General features: G+C 42.4%; 2 protein-coding genes across 28 annotated transcripts in view; both read left to right on the plus strand.

Annotated features, from left to right (window-relative positions):
• Positions 1-3,586, plus strand: part of LOC103568054 (phospholipid-transporting ATPase ABCA3-like) — a 205,007-nt gene extending 201,421 nt beyond the window's left edge. For all 5 annotated transcript variants that reach the window (XM_070568434.1, XM_070568435.1, XM_070568438.1 and 2 more), the window contains 2 exons: positions 2,843-2,916; positions 3,317-3,586. In XM_070568434.1, coding sequence (XP_070424535.1) covers positions 2,843-2,916; positions 3,317-3,439 — 197 coding nt within the window. In that variant the 3' untranslated portion in view covers positions 3,440-3,586. The remainder of the gene's footprint in view (positions 1-2,842; positions 2,917-3,316) is intronic.
• A 1,862-nt stretch (positions 3,587-5,448) lies between these two features.
• LOC103567621 (phospholipid-transporting ATPase ABCA3-like) overlaps positions 5,449-18,855 on the plus strand; it is a 223,642-nt gene continuing 210,235 nt past the window's right edge. For 11 of the 23 annotated variants that reach the window (XM_070568410.1, XM_070568417.1, XM_070568418.1 and 8 more), the window contains exon 1: positions 6,300-6,602. Coding sequence is in view for 6 of the 23 variants with exons in the window: in XM_070568419.1 (XP_070424520.1) it covers positions 6,545-6,602 (58 nt within the window). In the remaining 17 variants the exon portion in view is untranslated. Of the gene's footprint in view, positions 5,610-6,236; positions 6,603-18,855 lie in introns of those variants that run through there. The other 12 variants (XM_070568419.1, XM_070568421.1, XM_070568428.1 and 9 more) reach the window with 7 other exon arrangements.

An 18,855-nucleotide genomic window follows, 5' to 3' on the forward strand; every position in this document is an offset into this window, starting at 1 on the left:
AAGAAGAAAAAAATAGTTACTGAAAAGAATAAATACCAAGAACTATCAAGAAAACTTCTTGAAATAAAATAAGACAAACCTACGCATTGAAAAGACAACCAGACACCTGAAAACCTGACCCCAAATCATTAACACCAAGGAATATTCTAATATTTAACGATCGCATTTTAATAATAAAGTTAGGGGGGGTGATCTTTTGAAATGCAGACAAAAAGACAAGTCATATAGAAGGGAAACGAAATCACATTGAGCATAGGCTTTTTAACAAGAAAGTTTATGCTAGGAGAACATGTAATATATTTGAGATACTCAATGAGAGAAAAATTGCAAGCAAGGTTTTTACCTCCAGCCAAAATGACTTTCAAGATTAAAAGCCACAAAAAGTCATGAACACATAACAGCTCAGGGAATATTGTTCCCATTAGTCTTTCCTGAAGAATATACAAATAAAAAAAGTTCAGATCCACTAAGAAATGATTATGGAAGCTTCTACGTAAGAACTAATGGTGAGCATTGAATATATGTAACTCTAGAACTAGGGCTAGATGAAGGGTATCCGTGTGATAAGATATCACATCATTATCTACTTCTTAGAAATGTGTATGTAATACAATTATTAAAAAAGGAGGGGAAGAAGGCAAAGGATATATAGAAAGTTAAATATGATTACTGAATGTATTTTAGGTATTAGCTGGGAATAAAAGAATATTACTGTAAATTACATGTTGGTAGCGGGAACCAAGAGGTTACTAGCATAGTGAATGTTGTTTGTAATAGGGAACCAAAAGACAGTATCTCAAAAAGGTGGGATTATGGCTATTATTTTAAAGATATTAGTAGGAAGTTATCTATTAGAACAAAAATATAAACATTCCTGTATCACAAATATAACAAGAAATAGAACCAACCACATACTGGGAATATGTGTGTGTGTTTATTTTTATTCATGTATGTAGATATGGTATAGATAGATACTGGCCCTGAGCTAACATCCGTGCCCATCTTCCTGTACTTTATATGTGGGATGCCTGCCACAGCATGGCTTGACAAGCGGTACATAGGTCTGCACCTGGGATCTGAACCGGTGAGCCCTGGACCGCCGAAGTGGAATGTGTGAACTTAACTGCTGCACCACAGGGCTGGTCCCACATAATTTTTATACGTATAGTTAGCAGGAGTCCCAGATGGAAAAGTCCCAGACTCTTTGGACTTGGAAGAATCCATTTTCTCCTCTCCTTTCCTTAAAACAAAATTTTACCTGTGTGAGCCCTCACACTGAGTCCAGTGCAGTTTAAGTTGCATCTAGTCTGACCCCAGACCCAGTGTGGTCGAAGTCAGAGAGCCAATACTGATTGTCAGACACAGTCCAACCCCAGACCCAGTCTGGTAAAAGAAAAGCTTAAATCAAAGTCAGATAGCTCAGGACGCAAACGCTAGGAGCCCAGATATCCGAGAGGAACTTTGGTCTCAGTAAGACTGTCAGGTGCAGTGAGAAAGTAGTGAGCACAGAGGGCCCAGTGAGTACCTACACCTGGTTGCTCTTTGCTTCCAGGGCCATCGGGGGTTCTTTTGAATCCTGCTTCTGATACCAGAACTCTTAAAAGACAAACTGATGCATATTAAAATTTTCAAGAGTTTATTAGAGCACACATTGATTTGAATTGGGCAGCCACCAAACAAATGTGATTAGGAGGGCTCCACAGAGAGGTGCTAGGGGAGAACATGTAGGCATAAGCAAGGAAATGTTTGATTGGCTAAGCTTAAGCAGTTGCCTTATTTGAGAAAACCTAGTTGGCTGCTTGTTCTTGTTTCATTTTTTTCAGATTCAAGTGCATTTACTCTGGCTTGGGTTTTTTTTTTTAGGAAGATTTGCCCTGACTGCCAATCCTCCTCTTTTTTCTGAGGAAGACTGGCCCTGAGCTAACATCCATGCCCATCTTCCTCTACTTTATACATGGGATGCCTACCACGGCATGGTGTGCCAAGCGGTGCTATGTCCGCACCCGGGATCCAAACTGGCGAACCCTGGGCTGCCAGGGTGGAACGTGCCCACTTAACCGCTGTGCCACCGGGCTGGCCCTTCTGGGTTGGGTTTTGATTTACTTATGTAGGCTACCAGGGAATTAGAGCCCCTTCAGTCTAATGGCTCCCTTGTTTGATTACTTTAACATGTATTTCTAAAGTGTTTTTAATCCCAATTAATTTAATTGTAATAATTTGCAAATATGTAATGATAAATAGAAATACATCTGTTTGTTCTAAATTTGGAATGGATACCACCCTCTTCCCTCTCATTCCACCAGTGGATTCTTACCTGTAAAAGAAACAAGAACACACAGCCTGACTTTGGTGATTTATATGTATGATTTCCTCTTTCACATGGTGTGTGAACATGAGAATAGTGAGGAGGCCTTGTCCTGCTGTCGTCCCCAGCAAACACGCTGTACGTGCATACATACACAACCAGAGCAAAAGTCCCCCCGGTTCATATTCTCAGCACTGTGTATAGGAATCAAGTCTTGTAGTAACATTAGAATTTTAGAAGGCTCATATTTCATCCACTGGGCATGTGAGCTGACAATTTTTTTTGTGCCTGAAAGCCTTTCCTCAATAATTGCTATGAACTCCAGGAAACAAAACCTACGTCAGCAGGAATAAGTCTGCTGGAAGAATTAACCATGTCATGTATACTACACTGGTGGGCTTTTGGATTATGTCTCTTTTTTACTAGCCACATCTATTCACTACTCTATTGTGTATAATTAAGTTGATACAGCAATATTTTGGCAATTTAAAATGAAATCTGTAAGATTATTCATTTATCCTATCTTTCCTTTCTTAGGTAGTGAATTAAAACATGAGAATCAAGGGATCCTTAGCTACTACATTCCCAGCAAGGACAACAGCTGGGGAAAGGTGATTGTAGAAATCATGCCCTTCTAACATTACAAGTTAAGAGGGCACTAATGATGGGGGACGTATTTGGGATTTAGTCATGTGGAATAGGAGCCTGGCGTTACTGGAGAAGCAGAGACTTGAGGTCACTTTGCAACAGTCCCTGGAGTTTAACTGCTTCGGATGCCTACCTCTAAATCCCAGTTTTCATCCATGTCCATCAAGAGAATGGGGCCTCTGCTGCTTCTCAGGTCCTCAATTCTCCATTCTGTCTATTTTCTCACCTCCCCTTTCTGTGCCTTTTGTCTTCCAACATTAACTTGGCAGGAGTTGGAGGAAGTGGAGGAGAGGCTCATCTGGGTTGGGGGCTGGAGGGAAGACTGCAATTGTAACTACTTTGTTGTTGTTGTTGTTGTTAAAGGTGTTTGGTGTTTTGGAGGAAGCTAAAGAGGAATTCAATTTAGAAGACTATTCCATCAGTCAGATAACACTGGAACAAGTTTTCTTGACCTTTGCTAACCCAGAGAACATAGTTGATGATTGAAAAAAGGTACCGTGAGATTCAGTTCCAACCAGTGACCCTGTCTTTCTTAGACAACTCTCTACTATGCCTGGATACATAGAGGGGCATTCCCATGTGTGTATATCTTGGTGTAAATATATTTATGCAATAAAGAGTCCCCAAAGGAGACCAGATGTCCCTTCTTTGTAGCTTTATATTAGTGGCCTATGTATATAGCATGTGGAAATCTAAAGACATTTGGTGAAATTCCTGTTTTCTATCCTAGAAATATCAAAGAGCAGCATTTAATCAGGGTGGGGACGTGGGCGTATTCCTGATTATTCTACATGTTTGAACAGAAACATCCAGAAATGATGAAGCTGTCAGATGGGATAGCCTAAAGAGTAAGAGTTTGTTTTAGCTGCTGAGTTATGGATAAGAGGAGCGTAAATCTGGTACAAAAATCTTCTTTCCCACAGATACACACACACAACAGACATAGACACATACACAACACATGCACACACACCAATTTTATACCAGTCTAATTAAAATCAATATCAAAGTTTATGGCAATAAGTCAGGTTACTTCCAAAACTCAAACCAAGATTCTACATTTGTAAGAGAATCTTTGCACAAAGAACATTCAGAGTCCAAGAACGTAAAGCAAAAACAGTATTTAAAAATAGCATGTTTTCTTTCCTATTCTTGCCCTACCTCTGAATAAGAAGGAAAGAAGGAGAAATGACATGGAGAGGGAGTCAGAGAGTTCTGATTCTTGTTGGGGCAGATGGAGTCCCCAATAACCAACATAAGCAATCTAATCACTTGTCCAGATTCATGGGCAGATGAGCAGACATGATCCTCCTCAAATTGCAAGATAGAAAGAGTCAATGCAGCTGTTGTATTTTGGGGTGGAGGTTTTTATATCCTCAACTGCATATTGTGAGTAATAAAGTGATATCCAGAAGCTATTCTCCGTTCTATTGTTTTTAGTCACAATATAACTTTCCGGGGGTTCCATTCCAATACCTGCCATAGATCTCCCACAAGTGATTTCAGTAAAGGCAACATTTGTTTCCCAAGCTGGCCATCTTTAAAAAGGGAGGGGGAACTCATTTTACTAAGCTTTTACTTGCATCTTGTCTCCCGGTTGGCTTTCATTAATGACCCTTTAAAAAATTCCTTTAGTAGTCTCTTTCACTGTCCCTCTCTATCCCCCATCCCCCTCTTCATCTTCCAGCAAGAAACAAAAAATATTGTCAGTTCCTCTACTAAGCACTTGACATTCACTGCATCATTTAATCCTACTATAACTGTCTGAGGGAGGTGGCGCTGCTATTATCCTCACTGTACATGGGAGGCTCAGAGGGGTTAAGGGATTTACCCACAGTCACCCAGCAGGCAACCAAGAATATCAGTCAGTGTCCCCATCAGGAGCCTGGAGCCACACAGCAATTTGAACAGGGAAAGTTAAAAGAATTATTAATTATAACAGGTTATAATTATAAGGAGATAAAGACAAGTCTAAAGAATACTCTGTGGCTGAGGGAAAATACCCAATGAAGAAAGAAGAAACAAACATAGGGCCCCTCCCCAAGGCTGGGATTCAGACCTTCTCGGAGAAGCTGTACTCGTGGCTCACTTGATGGTGGGAAGTTCGCTGGCCCTGGGCCAGGGCTGTTCCACACCTGCTGAGCAAGCAGGAAATAGCCCTCAGGGTTCAGGCTGTCTAGGTGGCCAACAGGGAACTGTGGCTGGGACTGGCAAGCAGGAAACTCTTGTCTGGGGTTGTTGGCTGGCTGGTGCTAGGAAGGGGCACCTGCGTGAGTCACTGGGAATCCACACTTAACGGGGGAGGGGGTCGAGGGTCACGAAATGCCCTCCACAACTGCTGCTGGCAGCAGCAAGGTAAGCGCAAGGAGAATCTAAGAGAAACACCTCAACCAGGAATAGAAGCCCCCTGTCCTGCAGGGTTCCTCCAGCCCTCTCCTGACACAGCTCACCCTGTCGGTCCAAGAGCCCCGCTCCGTTTGGCGTCGAGAGGCAATAAACCGCTACCAGGCACAGCGCGGGGAGAGGATTGGCCCTCCGATAGAATTCAGAACCTGCGAGTCTAACCATTAAGCTGCAGCGGAGGTGGGTATCGGGGTGGGCTCGGCCTGGAGGAGCAAGTATCAAGGAATCGGAGGAGCATGAGAAAGGTTTGCAGGTGGGTCCACCGAGGGGCCGGCGGGTCAGGGCAGAGCGCACAGACGAAGCAGGTGGGATCCACGCGCTGAGCGGTCGCGGGCAGAGGCGGCGCGCGCGGAGGGCGGAGGGTCCGGGAGGGCGGGCGGCGCCCGCTGGGGAAAGGGACGCCGACGGCGCGCGCTCCGCGGGGTGCGGCCCAGGATGGGGGCTTTCGGGTGGCCCCCGGCAGGGGTTGGCCGGACCCCGTGCCTGCGCCTCTGAAGTTCCTTACTAACCCTCTGGAGACCCTAGAGGGCGGCGGCCACTGAATCTCCTTAGACTTCCTGCCACCAGCGCCTGCGGCCGCTGAGGGTGACCATGACACATGGGGGAGAAGGGAGCCCGCGACAGGTGGAGGACTGGGGGGTCGTCCAGTAGGGTCCAGAGGCGAAGACTGAGGAGCCAGCGAGAGGGCACCGAGGTCGGGCCTCCCGGGTCTGGGGCCCTCGGGCAGGGTGCGGGGGATGAGGTGCGCGGTCCCCAGGCCCTGAAGGGACGCGGGCGGCGGGGCCGGCCCGCTGGGGGTGGGGCGGGAGGGGCGTGTGCCGGGAAGGGGGGCGGAGCAGGAGGGCGCGCTCGGGCTTCGGCGTCGGCGTGGGACACGCGCGGGGCTGGGGGCGTGGGCGCATGCGCGGGGAGGGAGCCGCGGCGGCACTCTCTGGGTCCTCCTGCCCGCCGGGTAGCGGGCCGGGCCGCGTCTTTGCGGCATGTGCGCGAGGCGGAGGCGGAGGCGACGGCGGCGAACCTGCCGGCGGGGCTGGCTGCGCGGCGGGCGGTTGGCGAGAGCGTTGGAGGAGGCGCCGCGCGAGGGGACGCGCGTCCCTCGAAGGCGGAGGCGGTGGCGAGGCCTGAGCGGTGACTGTCCGGGGCCTCCTCGCCCTTGGTCCTCCTGACCAAGTCCCGCTGCTCGGGCGAATGCTCCCCGGTCTCCCCCGGAGGCCGACCGCGCTGCCTGCACTGGGAGCGCAGAGCTGTAAGTGCGAACCCCCACCTCAAAAAAAAGCAAAGACAGACATAAGTCGTCTTCATAACCCTCTCTCTTCCCCTCCAAAACAAAACAAAAAACCCAACACATAAATATTATGTATAATGTTACTTATACCACAGTGTCTAACGTCACATGGCCTGCACTGTCCAGATTGCCTCTTCAACCTGATGTATTGCTGTTGCTTAGGATTTTACTCTGGAAGGAAGGGTCAGGGGTCTTCTATCCTAAAACCTCACAGAACTCTCCAGGAGACAGTAAAGAGGGACAACAGCAAATTAGGTTCTGCTTTTCCTCGTCATGGATTACCCCAAATCTGTTATTTTTCTCTGAGACGAATCAGACTGCAGAACTGACCCCTGTCTTCTTGTTTGTGATGTTCTCCTCTGAAGCAAGTCAAGATTGAAAGCGGAATGGGACGCAGGATAAAAGGAAGTAGTTTCTTGACGCAAATAATCCATAACCAATCTATAAATGAAAATTGGGGTGAATTTATTCTGAGCCAGATCTCAGGACTAGCTTAGCCCAGGGCCTTCCTTCCAGGGCACCAAAGAAGTGGGTGTACACAGTGATTATATATACCCTCAAGGAGGATGTTTCACATGTGCTTGAAATGCCCCTTTTACAACAGTCACGAGACAGCTCTGTTGGCGCAGTGATTGATGGACACAGCAGGTAGTAGGTCTGCTGTCTCAGTGGACACAGCAGGGTGGCAGGTCTGTTGTCTCCAGCTGGGTGGTCACAGGTGAGCGCAGCAATCAGTTCATACCCTAGGGAGAGATGCTTATCCTTAAGGAAATGCCAGTGGGGGGGAAGTTGCACGTTTATCTTAAGGGCATTTGTTCTTGTTTTTGGGACACAGCAAAGGCTTAAAGCAGGTATACAATGCATGCTCAATGGCCACCTCGGGCCCTTTTGGAAAAACAAAGTCAGGCCAAATTAGGTTTACATCAAATGGCTTCCTCATATAGTCCGATATATTCTATTGCTTGCCATTTTTATTTGCCAGTTTAATTGAAGTTTAAATCTATTTTTTCAATTCCTAAATTCATCAGAAGATATTTTTGCCAGATTTTTGTATTCAGGAACTTTACTTCAGTGCTGTTAGCTGTTTTAAACTTTGGCCCCAGCCCTTTGAATGAGGAATAAACTCCCTTATCATTTATTTTGCGGGTATTTCCTAAATGCTTATTACCTACTACAGTGAAGTAAAATTTTGTACAAAATCTCTTATTTTGAAGGAAACCAAATGAAACAATAACTGGTATCACTGTATTGCAGAACATTTGAAATGATGTAAATCCTCCTCACCCCCTCCAGTTAAAAATTCATGGAAAATCACACAATTTTAGAAGTCACTGACAGTGTCCCTTAACTAGTTTTTTGTTGGTATGTTTGTTAGTTTTGTTTCATTTTTACCATTGCCCCATGTGCAGAAATACGTGCCATGCTCTCATTGGTCAAGATTAGTCTTAATTTAGATATCCAGAAATGCTTGCCTAAATTCAAAATAATATTCGAGGTGATATACTAGCTGTAGACATTGTCAACTTAAAAAGCAAATTCACTTGTTATTTTATCTCAAACCAAGTTTATTCAGGAACAGCCAAAAGGATTACAATTCAGGATATGCATGCTATAGATAAGTCTGGAAAACAAAGGAGAGGAGCTGTTTTTGTAGAGAAAAAGGGGGAGTAGGGAGGGGCTGTTCTAAACGATAGTCTCTTAGGGGAAAATAACAGTTCAGGATGGCAATGGCTTCTCCATGGCTGACATGCAGTTTCTCATTGGCAGGGCCAGCATTGCCAAATAGGGAGAGAAATCTTGTTTCAGTAGTAAAGTAGTTTTACTTCCTGAGGGAGATGAAAGCATCTGTCTCTTCCTCTTCGGTGTAATTGCCCACCTGGAGCCTGGGTTGGGGGTGGGGTGCTGATTTAATTGGGAGCATGTTGCCACCCAGGGTCACAGGAACTGGTTGGTGCTGGAGTGAGCTGGGAGCCTGGGTTCATGGGAGCCTGGTACCCTGGAAGCCACCTGGAGACAATCTTTTTCTTTTATTATTTTGACTTTTTTATTGAGGTCATATTGGCTTATAACACTGTGTAAATTTCAGGTGTACATTATTATATTTCAGGTTTTGTATAGACTGCATGGTGTTCACCACCAATAGTCTAGTTTTTACCTGTCACCTTACGTAAGTGCCCTTTTATCCCTTTTGCCCTTCCCCCCCCCCCCACTTCTACTCTGGTAACCATTAATCTGTTCTCCGTATCTATGTGTTTGTTTATCTTTCACACATGAGTGCAATCATATGGTGTTTGTTTTCCTCTGTCTGACTTATTTCACTTAGCATAATACACTCAGGGTCCATCCATGTTGTCACAAATGGCACAATTTTGTCTTTTTTATGGCTGGGTAGTATTCCATTGTGTATATACCACATCTTCTTTATCCAGTCATCTGTTGATGGGAACTTGGGTTGCTTCCATGTCTTGGCTATTGTGAATAATGCTGCAATGAACATATGCATACATATACTTTTTTGAATTGTTGACTGTTTTGGATAAATACCCAGTAGTGGGATAGCTGAATCATATGGTACTTCTATTTTTGTTTGAGAAATCTCCATGCTGTTTTCCATAGTGGCTGCAACAGTTTGCATTCCGGCCAGCAGTGTATGAGAGTTCCCTTTTCTCCACATCCTTTCCATCACTTACTTCTTGTCTTATTAGTTATAGCCATTCTGACAGGCATGAAGTGATATCTCATTGTAGTTTTGATTTGCATTTCCCTAATAATTAGTGATATTGAACATCTTTTCATGGGCCTGTTGGCCATCTGTATATCTTCTTTGGAAAAATGTCTGTTCGTATCCTCTGCCCATTCTTTGATTGGGTTGTTGGTTTTTTTGTTAAGTTGTGTGAGTTCTTTAGATATTTTGGAAATTAACCCCTTGTCAGAAATCTTACTCACAAATATTTTCTCCAAGTTGGTGGGTTGTCTTTTTGTTTTGATGATGGTTTCCTTTGCCATGCAGAAGCTTTTTAGTTTGACATATTCTCATTTATTTTTTCTTTTGTTTCCCTTGCCTGAGTAGACATGGTATTCGAAAAAGATACTGTTAAGACTGATGTCAGAGTGTACTGCCTATATTTTCTGCTAAGGCTTTTATGATTTCAGGTCTTTCCTTCAAGTCTTTAATCCATTTTGAATTAATTTTTGTGTATGGTGTAAGGTAAAGGTCTACTCTCATTCTTTTGCATGTGGCTGTCCAGTTTTCCCAAAACCACTTATTGAAGAGACTTTCATTTCTCCATTGTAAATTCTTGGCTCTTTTGCCAAACATTAGCTGTCCATTGATGTGTGGTTTTATTTCTGGGCTCTCACTTCTGTTCCACTGATCTGTACAATTGTGTTTCTGCCAGTACCATGCAGTTTTGATCACTGTAGCTTTGTAGTATATTTTGGATTCAGGGAGTATGATACCTCCAATTTTGTTCTTTTTTCTCAAGATTGTTTTGGCTATTCAGGGCCTTTTGTTGTTCCATATAAATTTTACAATTCTTTGTTCTATTTCCATGAAGAATGTCCTTGAGATTCTGATTAGGACTTCGTTGAATCTGGAGATTGCTTTAGGTAATATGGATATCTTAACTATGTTTATTCTTCTAATCCATGAGCATGGAATATCATTTCTTTTCTTTATGTCGTCTTCAATTTCTTTCAATAATATGTTATAGTTTTAAGTGTATGGGTCTTTCACCTCCTTCGTTAAATTTATTCCTAGGTATTTTATTCTTTTTATTGTGATTGTAAATGGGATTGTATTCTTCACTTCTGTTTCTGCTAGTTTGTTGTTAGTGTGCAGAAATGGAACTGATTTTGTATGTTGATTTTGTGCCCTGCAACTTTACTGTATTTGTTGATTATTTCTAATAGGTTTTTGGTGGATGCATTAGGGTTTTCTCTATATAGAATCATATCATCTGGAAATAGTGACAATTTTACTTTCTCCTTTCCTACTTGGATGCCATTTATTTCTTTTTCTTGCCTAATTGCTCTGGCTAAAGCTTCCAGTATTATGTTGAATAAGAGTGGTGAGAATGGGCATCCTTGTCTGATTCCTGTTCTAAGAGGGATAGCTTTCAGTCTTTCTCCATTGAGAATGATATTTGCTTTGGGTTTGTCATACAGGGCCTTTATTATGTTGAGGTATTTTCCTTCTATACCCATTTTATTTACAGTTTTTATCATAATCACATGCTGTATCTTGTCAAATGCTTTCTCTGCATCTATTGAAATGATTATGTGATTTTTATTCTTCACTTTGTTACTGTGGTGTATCACATTGATAGATTTGTGGATGTTGGATCATCCCTGCATCCCTGGAATGAAAACCCACTTGATCATGATGTATCATCTTTTTAATGTATTGTTGTATTCAATTTGCTAGTGTTTTGTTGAGGATTTTTGCATCAATGTTCATCAGTGATATTGGCCTGTAATTTTCTTTTTTGTGTTGTCCTTGTCTGGTTTTGGTATCAGGATAAAATTGGCTTTGTAGAATGAGTTAGGAAGCCTCCCCTCCTCTTCACTTTTTTGGAAGAGTTTGAGAAGGACAGGTATTAAGTCTTCTTTGAATGTTTGGTAGAATTCACCAGGGAAGCCATCTGCTCCTGGACTTTTATTTTTTGGGAGGTTTTTGATTGCTGTTTTAATCTCATTACTGGTGATTGGTCTATTCAAATTCTCTACCTCTTGGTACAGTTTTTGAAGGTTGTATGTTTCTGAGAATTTATCCATTTCTTCTAGATTATCCAATTTGTTGGCATATAGCTTTTCACAGGTGTATTTCGGAGGTGTCCCTTGTAATTTCTCCTCTTTCATTTCTGATTTTATTTATTTGAGCCTTCTCTCTTTTTTTCTTGGTGAGTCTAGCTAACAGTTTGTCAATTTTTTTTATCTGTTCAAAGAACCAGCTCTGGGTTTCATTAATTTTCTCTCTCTTTGTTTTTTGGTCTCTATTTCATTTATTTCTGCTCTGATTTTTATTATTTCCTTCCTTCTGCTGATTTGGGGCTTTGTTCTTCTTTTTCCAGTACCTTTAGATGTGCTGTTAGATTGTTTATTTGGGATTTTTCTTCTTTGTTGAGGTAGGCCTGAATTACTATAAACTTCCCTATTAGAACAGCTTTTGCTGTATCCCATAGATTTTGGCATGTCGTGTTTTCATTTTCATTTGTCTCCAGGAATCTTTTGATTTATCCTTTGATTTCTTCATTGACCCCATGGTTGTTCAGTATCATTTTGTTTAATTTCCACATTTTTGTGGTTTTTCTGATTTTCTCCCTGTAGTTGATTTCTAGTTTCATACTTTTATGGTCAGAAAAGATGCATGATATTATTTTGATCTTCTTAAATTTATGGAGACTTGTTTTGTGGCCTAATATGTGATCAATCCTGGAGAATGTTCCATGTGCATTTGAAAAGAATGTGTATTCTGTGGTTTTTGGATAAAATCTTCTATATATATCCACTAAGTCCATCTGGTCAAATGTGTCATTTGAGCCAGTGTTTCTTTATTGATGGTTTTGGATGATCTACCTATTGGTGTGAGGGGAGTGTTAAAGTCCCTTACTATTATTGTGTTACTGTCTATGTCTCCTTTTATGTCTGTTAATAATTGCTTTAAATATTTAGGTGTTCCTATGTTGGATGCATAGATATTTACAAGTGTTAAATCTTCTGTTGCATTGTTCCCTTTATCACTATGTAGTGCCCTTATTTGTCTCTTGTTACAGGTTTTCTCTTGAAGTCTATTTTGCCTGATATACGTATTGCTACCCCCACTTTCTTTTCTTTGTCATTTGCGTGGAATATCTTTTTCCATCCTTTCACTTTCAGTTTGTGAGTGTCTTTAGGTCTGAAGTGTGTCTCTTGTATGCAGCGTATATATGGGTCGTTGTGTTTTATCCAATTGGCCACCCTATGCCTTTTGATTGGAGTATTTAGTCCATTGACATTTAAAGTAGTTATTGATAAGTGTGTATTTATCACCATTTTGTTACTTTTTTTCCTGAGTGTTTTAGTAGTTCTTCTCTGTTCCTTTCCTTTTTTCTTGCTTTCTTCCCTTGTGGTTTAATGGCTTTCTTTAGTAATACGTTTGATTTCTTTTGTCTTAATTATTTGCTTACTTATTATAGGTTTCTGATTTGTGAGTACCATGAGGATCCTATATAATACCCTACGTATATAGCAGTCTATATCAAGTTGATAGACTCTTTAGCTTGACCTCTTTGTAAAAGCTCTACTTTTTCGCTCCCCTCCTCCCACATTTTATGTTTTTGAAATCATATATAATCTCTTGTTTTGTGTGTGTCTATCCATTATCCTCTTATCATTGAAATAGGTAATTTTAGTACTTTTGTCTTTTAACCTTCATATTATCTTCACAAGTGGTTGATCTGCTACCTTTACTATATTTTTACCTTTACCAGTGATTTTATTGCCTGGTTTGTGTTTTTCTTAATGATGTTTTTATCCCTAATTGTAGTCATTGCTTTCCCACTTAAATAAGTCCCTTCAGCATTTCTTGTAGAACGTGTTTCTTGGTGATAAACTCCTTTAATTTTTGCTTGCCTGGGAAGCTCTTTCTCTCTCCTTCCATTCTGAATGACAGCCTTGATGGATAGAGTATTCTTGGTTATAGGTTTTTTCCTTTTAGGTCTTTAAATACGTCATGCCATTCTCTTCTTGCCTGTAGGGTTGCAGCTGAGAAGTCCACTGATAGCATTATGGGCTTTCCTTTGTATGTCACTTGTTGCTTTTCTCTTCCTGCTTTTAGGATTCTCTCTTTAATTTTAGACATTTTAATTATAATGTATCTTGGTGTGGGCCTCCTTGGGCTTATCTTGTTTGGAGCTCTCAGTGCTTCCTGTACTTGAATGTCTGTTTCCTTCCTTAGATTAGGAAAATTTTCATCTATTATTTCTTCAAATAATTTTTCTGCCCCTTTGACTCTCTCTTCTCCTTCTGGGACACCTATAATATGAATTTTAGTCTGCTTGTTATTGTCCCAGAGTTCCCATTCTGTTGAACATAGACTGTTCTCATTCTGTCCAGTTCTTTTTTTCTTTTTTTGTGTTCTGCTTGGGTGATTTCCTCTGGTATTTCATCTAGCTTGTTTATCCATTCTTCTGCATCCTGTACTCTGCTATTGAGTCCCTCTAGTGAATTTTTCATTTCTAGTATTGTATTCTTCATTTCTGATTGGTTCTTTTTTATATTTTCCAGTTCTTTGTTGATGAGCTCACTGTGTTCATCCAGTCTTCTCTTAATATCTGTGAGCATCCTTATGAGATTTTCTTTGAACTCTTTGTCAGGTAGATCACTTATTTCTGTTTCATTTAGTCCTTTCTCTGGAGTTTTGTCCTGTTCCGTTGCTTGGAATGTATTGCTTTGTCCTCTCATTATGTGTCTTTCTCTGTGCTTATTTTTATGTATTAGGTGAGTTGGCTATGTCTTCTGATCTTGGAGAAGTGGCCTTATGTAAGAGATGCCTTTTGAGACCCACCAATGTGCTTCCCTCTCGTCACCAGTCCAAAAGATCCAGAAGTGACCCCTTTGTGGGGTACTTGTGTCCTTCTGCTGTGGCAGGGTTCCTCTTAATGTAGAGACCCAGGGAGTCTAGTCTTTCCTTCCCTTGCCAGCTGTTTGTAAATCTGGTTTGGGGAGCCTCAGCACCATTGGCTACAAGGTCTAACAGCACACTCCTGTTGCAGTTTCCCTGTTAATTCGGTAAGTACCCAGTGTAGCTGGTTGCTAGGCTCAGGGGCTTACAGTTGCTTTAGGCCTCAGCCCTACAAGATTGTTGTCAGTTCTCTTAGGAGTGCAGCTGAGTGGGGTTGGCCCTAGGCACAGGAGCACTCAATTGTTTCAGGCTTTGGAAGGTGGGGCTGATCCTTTTTATGGGTATTTTTAAAGCACAGGTCTTCTGCCACTGATAAGCCTCACCCCCTACAGAACCACACACACCATCAACACAGTCCTGGTCCATGCACACTTCCCAACCCCCTGGAGTGTACCCCAAGGCCCCACTGCAGAGGCCCCTATGTCTCCACCAACGCCACCCACAGTTTACCTGGTCCTCACATAGGTCCTGCCCCACAGAGGCGGACACACTCGCCTGCCTGATCAAGACACCCAGTAAATGCAGGCTGAAGAGTAGCCTGAGGGCTTGCTCTTGGGCGGGGCCAGTCCCTAGGGTGGGCTGCCTGCCCTGATTGAAGTAGATTAAATCTGTGCTCTAGTGGGTGTGGCAGACCCCTGGGCTAACAGGCCAGGGGGAAGAACCTCAGTGGCCTCTGATGGGGTCTGTGTCAGCATGCCTGAACCAGGTCAGAAGAATGGCCTCCACCAACGTTTCAGTCTCCAGGGAGGCCCCTACTCTCACCAAAATGCCCCCAGAGCCCACCAGGTGAGTCTCTTTTTACCAAAGGACTGTCAGCCGTCTCTCTGGTGATTTTAGGTTGCTGACATGGGTGAGTTTGTGTGTGGGTCCTTTTAAGACCTGGGTCTTTTCAGCTTTCATCTGATAGCTTTTCTGGGCGTATCCCTGCTGCAGTTACTAGCCAGATAAGCCAGATAGTAAGACCCTCGTCTAATTTGTGCTGAGTCTGAAGGATGCTTATAGCAATATCGGCCCCCGCTCTGGACCTCACTCCTCCAGGGAGGGCTTCATATCTTAGGGTGGCTCCTACTTGGCTGGCTGAGAAGCTCCGCTGCCCCCGAAGGTGGCTTTTTTTCTCTCCAGCTGGAATTTCTGCCTCTTCTGCTTTAGTCAGGACTGTCCCTTGTTATGGGGTTTCTTTTTAATCCAATTTCCAGTTTTCTATCCAGGGTAATTTTTCCCAAAATAGTTGTAACCTGGTTGTGTTCATGGGAGGAGATGAGTTCAGAGTCTGCTTACGCTGCCATCTTGATGAGATCTTTGAATCTATTCCGTGTGTACTTGAGAAGAGTGTATATCCTGCTATTTTTGGATGGAATGTTCTCTATGTATCTGTTAAGTCCGTCTGGTCTAGTATTTCATTTAAGGCTGCTGTTTCCTTGTTGACTTTCTGTCTGGATGATCTATCCATTGATGTAAGTGGGGTGTTGAGTTCCCCTACTGTTAGTACCTTGCTGTCAGTTTCTCCGTTTTTGTCTGTTGATAGTTGCTTTATAAACTTCGATGTGCCTATGTTAGGTGCGTATATACTAAAAAGTGTTATATTTTCTTGGTAGAATGTCCCTTTTATCATTATATAATGTCCATCTTTGCCTCTTGCTATCTTTTTTGTCTTGAAGTCTGTTTTGTCTGATATAAGTATAGCTACACTCGCTTTCTTTTGCTTGCCATTTTCTTGGAGTATCATCTTCCATCCCTTCACTCTGAGCCTTTGTGTGTCTTTAGAGCTGACATGTATTTCCTGGAGGCAGCATATTGTTAGCTCTTGTTTTTAAATCCTTTCATCTGCTCTGTGTCTTTTAGTTGGTGAATTCAATCTATTTACATTTAGAGTGATTTTTGACATATAAGGGCTTAATACTGCCATTTTAACTTTTGTTTTCTGCTTGTTCTATATTTACATTGTTTCTTTTTTCTTGTGTTTCTCTCTGCCATTTCAGTTGTTGGTTTTCTGTGATAGTCTTTTTTAGTTTTCTCTTTATTTATGATTTGTGACTCTGCTTTTATTTTTTGTTCTGTGCTTACCGTGAGGTTTGTATAAAAGATCTCTTAGATGAGACAGTCCATTTTCTGGTAGCCTCTTATCTCCATTAGCCTATGCAGGCTCCATTCCTTTCCTCTTTCCCTTCTATGGTGTTGCTGTCACAAATTATTCTTTTTTGTGTTGTGAGTTTGTGACCAAATTGAAGTGTTTGTAGTTATTTTTTTATGTGTTCTTTCCATTTATCCTTTATTTATAATTAGGTGTTTGCTAACCTATTCTGACATAGAGTTTCAGTCTTTTGATTTTGTCTATTTATCTCATTACTTGAAACTTTGTAAACCTTTGCCTTTTTGTTTCAAAAACAAACAAACAAACAAAACCACTGCCTTCATGATTTCTTCTAAGGCAATTCTAGTGGCGATGAACTCCCTCAGCTTTTAATTTTCTGGAAAAGCTTTTGTTTCCCCATCATACCTGAAGGATAATTTTTCTGGATAGAGTATTCTTGGCTGATAGTTTCATCTTTCAGCATTTTGAATGTATCATTCCACTCTCTCCTAGCCAGTAAGGTTTCTGCTGAGAAAACCACTGAAAGCCTGATGGGGATTCCTTTGTAGGTTATTTTCTTTTCTCTTGCTGCCCTTAATATTTTTTCTTTGATATTTCCTTTTGACAGTTTTAATGTTATGTGCCTTGGAGAAGGTCATTTTGCACTGATGTAACTAGAAGTTCTGATAGCTTCATGTATTTATGTATCCAGTTCCTTCCCCAGGTTTAGGAAGTTCTCAGTTATTATTTCTTTGAATAAGCTTTCTGCTCCTCCCCTGCCACCCCCCCGCAGGGGGGTACTTATGATCCTTATGTTACTTTTCCTTATTGAGTTGGATGGTTCTCAAAGAATTTCTTCATTTTTAAAAAATCTTAGTTCTCTCTTCTCTTATACCTGCATCATTTCTAGGTTTCTATCTTTAAACTCACTGATTCTCTTCTCCATAAGATATGCTCTATTTTAAATGCTTTCTACATTATTTTTTATCTTAATTATATTTTTCATTCCATAATTTCTGGTTGTTTCTTTCCCTAGAGCTTCAAACTCTTTTGTGAAGTATTCCCTCTGCTCATTGAACTGTCTTTCTGATTTCTTGTAACTCATTGAGTTTCTTTATGACAGCTATTTTGAATTCTCTGTCAGATTGTAATCATTTGTGACTTCAAGTTTGGTTTATGGAGAATTGTCATTTTCCTCCTTTTCTGCTGTGTTACTGTAGTCCTTCATCGTGTTTGATCCTCTGCCAATGCATTTGTGGTAGTAATCACCTTTTCTTATTTGGGTACAGATTTGTTTACTTTGGTTCTGAGCTGTTTCTGATTGTATTTGAGAGCCTGCAGTTTCCACCCTCTACTACCTCTGGCAGAAGCGTCATTAGTGCCTTCCTTGCGCTGCTTGTGATTCCAGGATTACTGGTGCCTTGCTGCTTGGATGTTGCTGCAGTCTCCTGTGACTCCACTGGGGCAGCAGGTTGTGAGCATTTCTGCTGCTTCTGAGGTTGCCTGGGTCTTGTGTTCTCCCACTGGCTCTCTGTGGCTCAGATGCTGTTGTCCCGTGCACCACCTGTGCTGCTGTCCCCAGATTGTCTTGGGATGCTGTTTGCACCACTGCCAGGGGTGCTTGGTTCACAGATGTCACTGTCAGTGGCAGGGGCCCAGGGACCTGGGGACTTGTAATCAGCCTCTGCTACTAATGGAGATGATGCCAGGGCTGCCACCACTGGGGACTAGGTTACCTGTTCTCCTGTGGTTCCTGATGCTTCTGGTTGCAGATTCCACCTGCTGCTGCTTGGAGGAGGGCAGGGGCTGTTTTTCTTGCTCCCACCCCATCTGCTCATAGTTGTGTGGGTCACTCCCTCTCAGTGGGTGCATTTGTGTGGGTGAGACCACATCCACTTGGCAGGCTCACACACACAGGTGGGCCCCTGCCTTTTTGCAGGCATGTTTATGCATGCAGGCCCACCTCCACTTGGTGGACGCTCTTGCAGGCCAGGCCACCACCTTTCAGTGGGTACTCTTGTGGGCTGGGCTGCCACCACTCCACAGCCATTCATGGGCAGGCCAGCCTGCCCCTGCCTCCATTCACAGTCCCACTAGCCACTGCATAAGGATCCACACCCTGAATTGCTGCTGATCGAGGATGTAGGGACCTGCTCCCCTAGTTCCACTGCTTCCCAGGGGTCCTGTCTGTCCATCTTCAGATGTATAGTTGCATGGATCTCACAGGCTTCCTGTTGTGCTGTGTAGGGTATCCTCTGTTGGTCGGTGGATGTCATTTGGTTGTAACTTAAAGAGAAGAGAGAAAGAGAATGACTCACTCCACCCTGATGTTGATGCCACTCCCAACCTTGTTCTTAAGATGGAGGTTATAGCTTCAGTATATGGGAAATGTAATGCTACATGATATAACTTCACATGTACTTAAATACATATAGAAATAGATACATTGTACTTCCCTATAGAATTTGTTATAGTTTCAT

This window comes from Equus przewalskii, chromosome 12, assembly GCF_037783145.1.
Source record: "Equus przewalskii isolate Varuska chromosome 12, EquPr2, whole genome shotgun sequence".
NCBI classification, from domain to species: domain Eukaryota; kingdom Metazoa; phylum Chordata; class Mammalia; order Perissodactyla; family Equidae; genus Equus; species Equus przewalskii.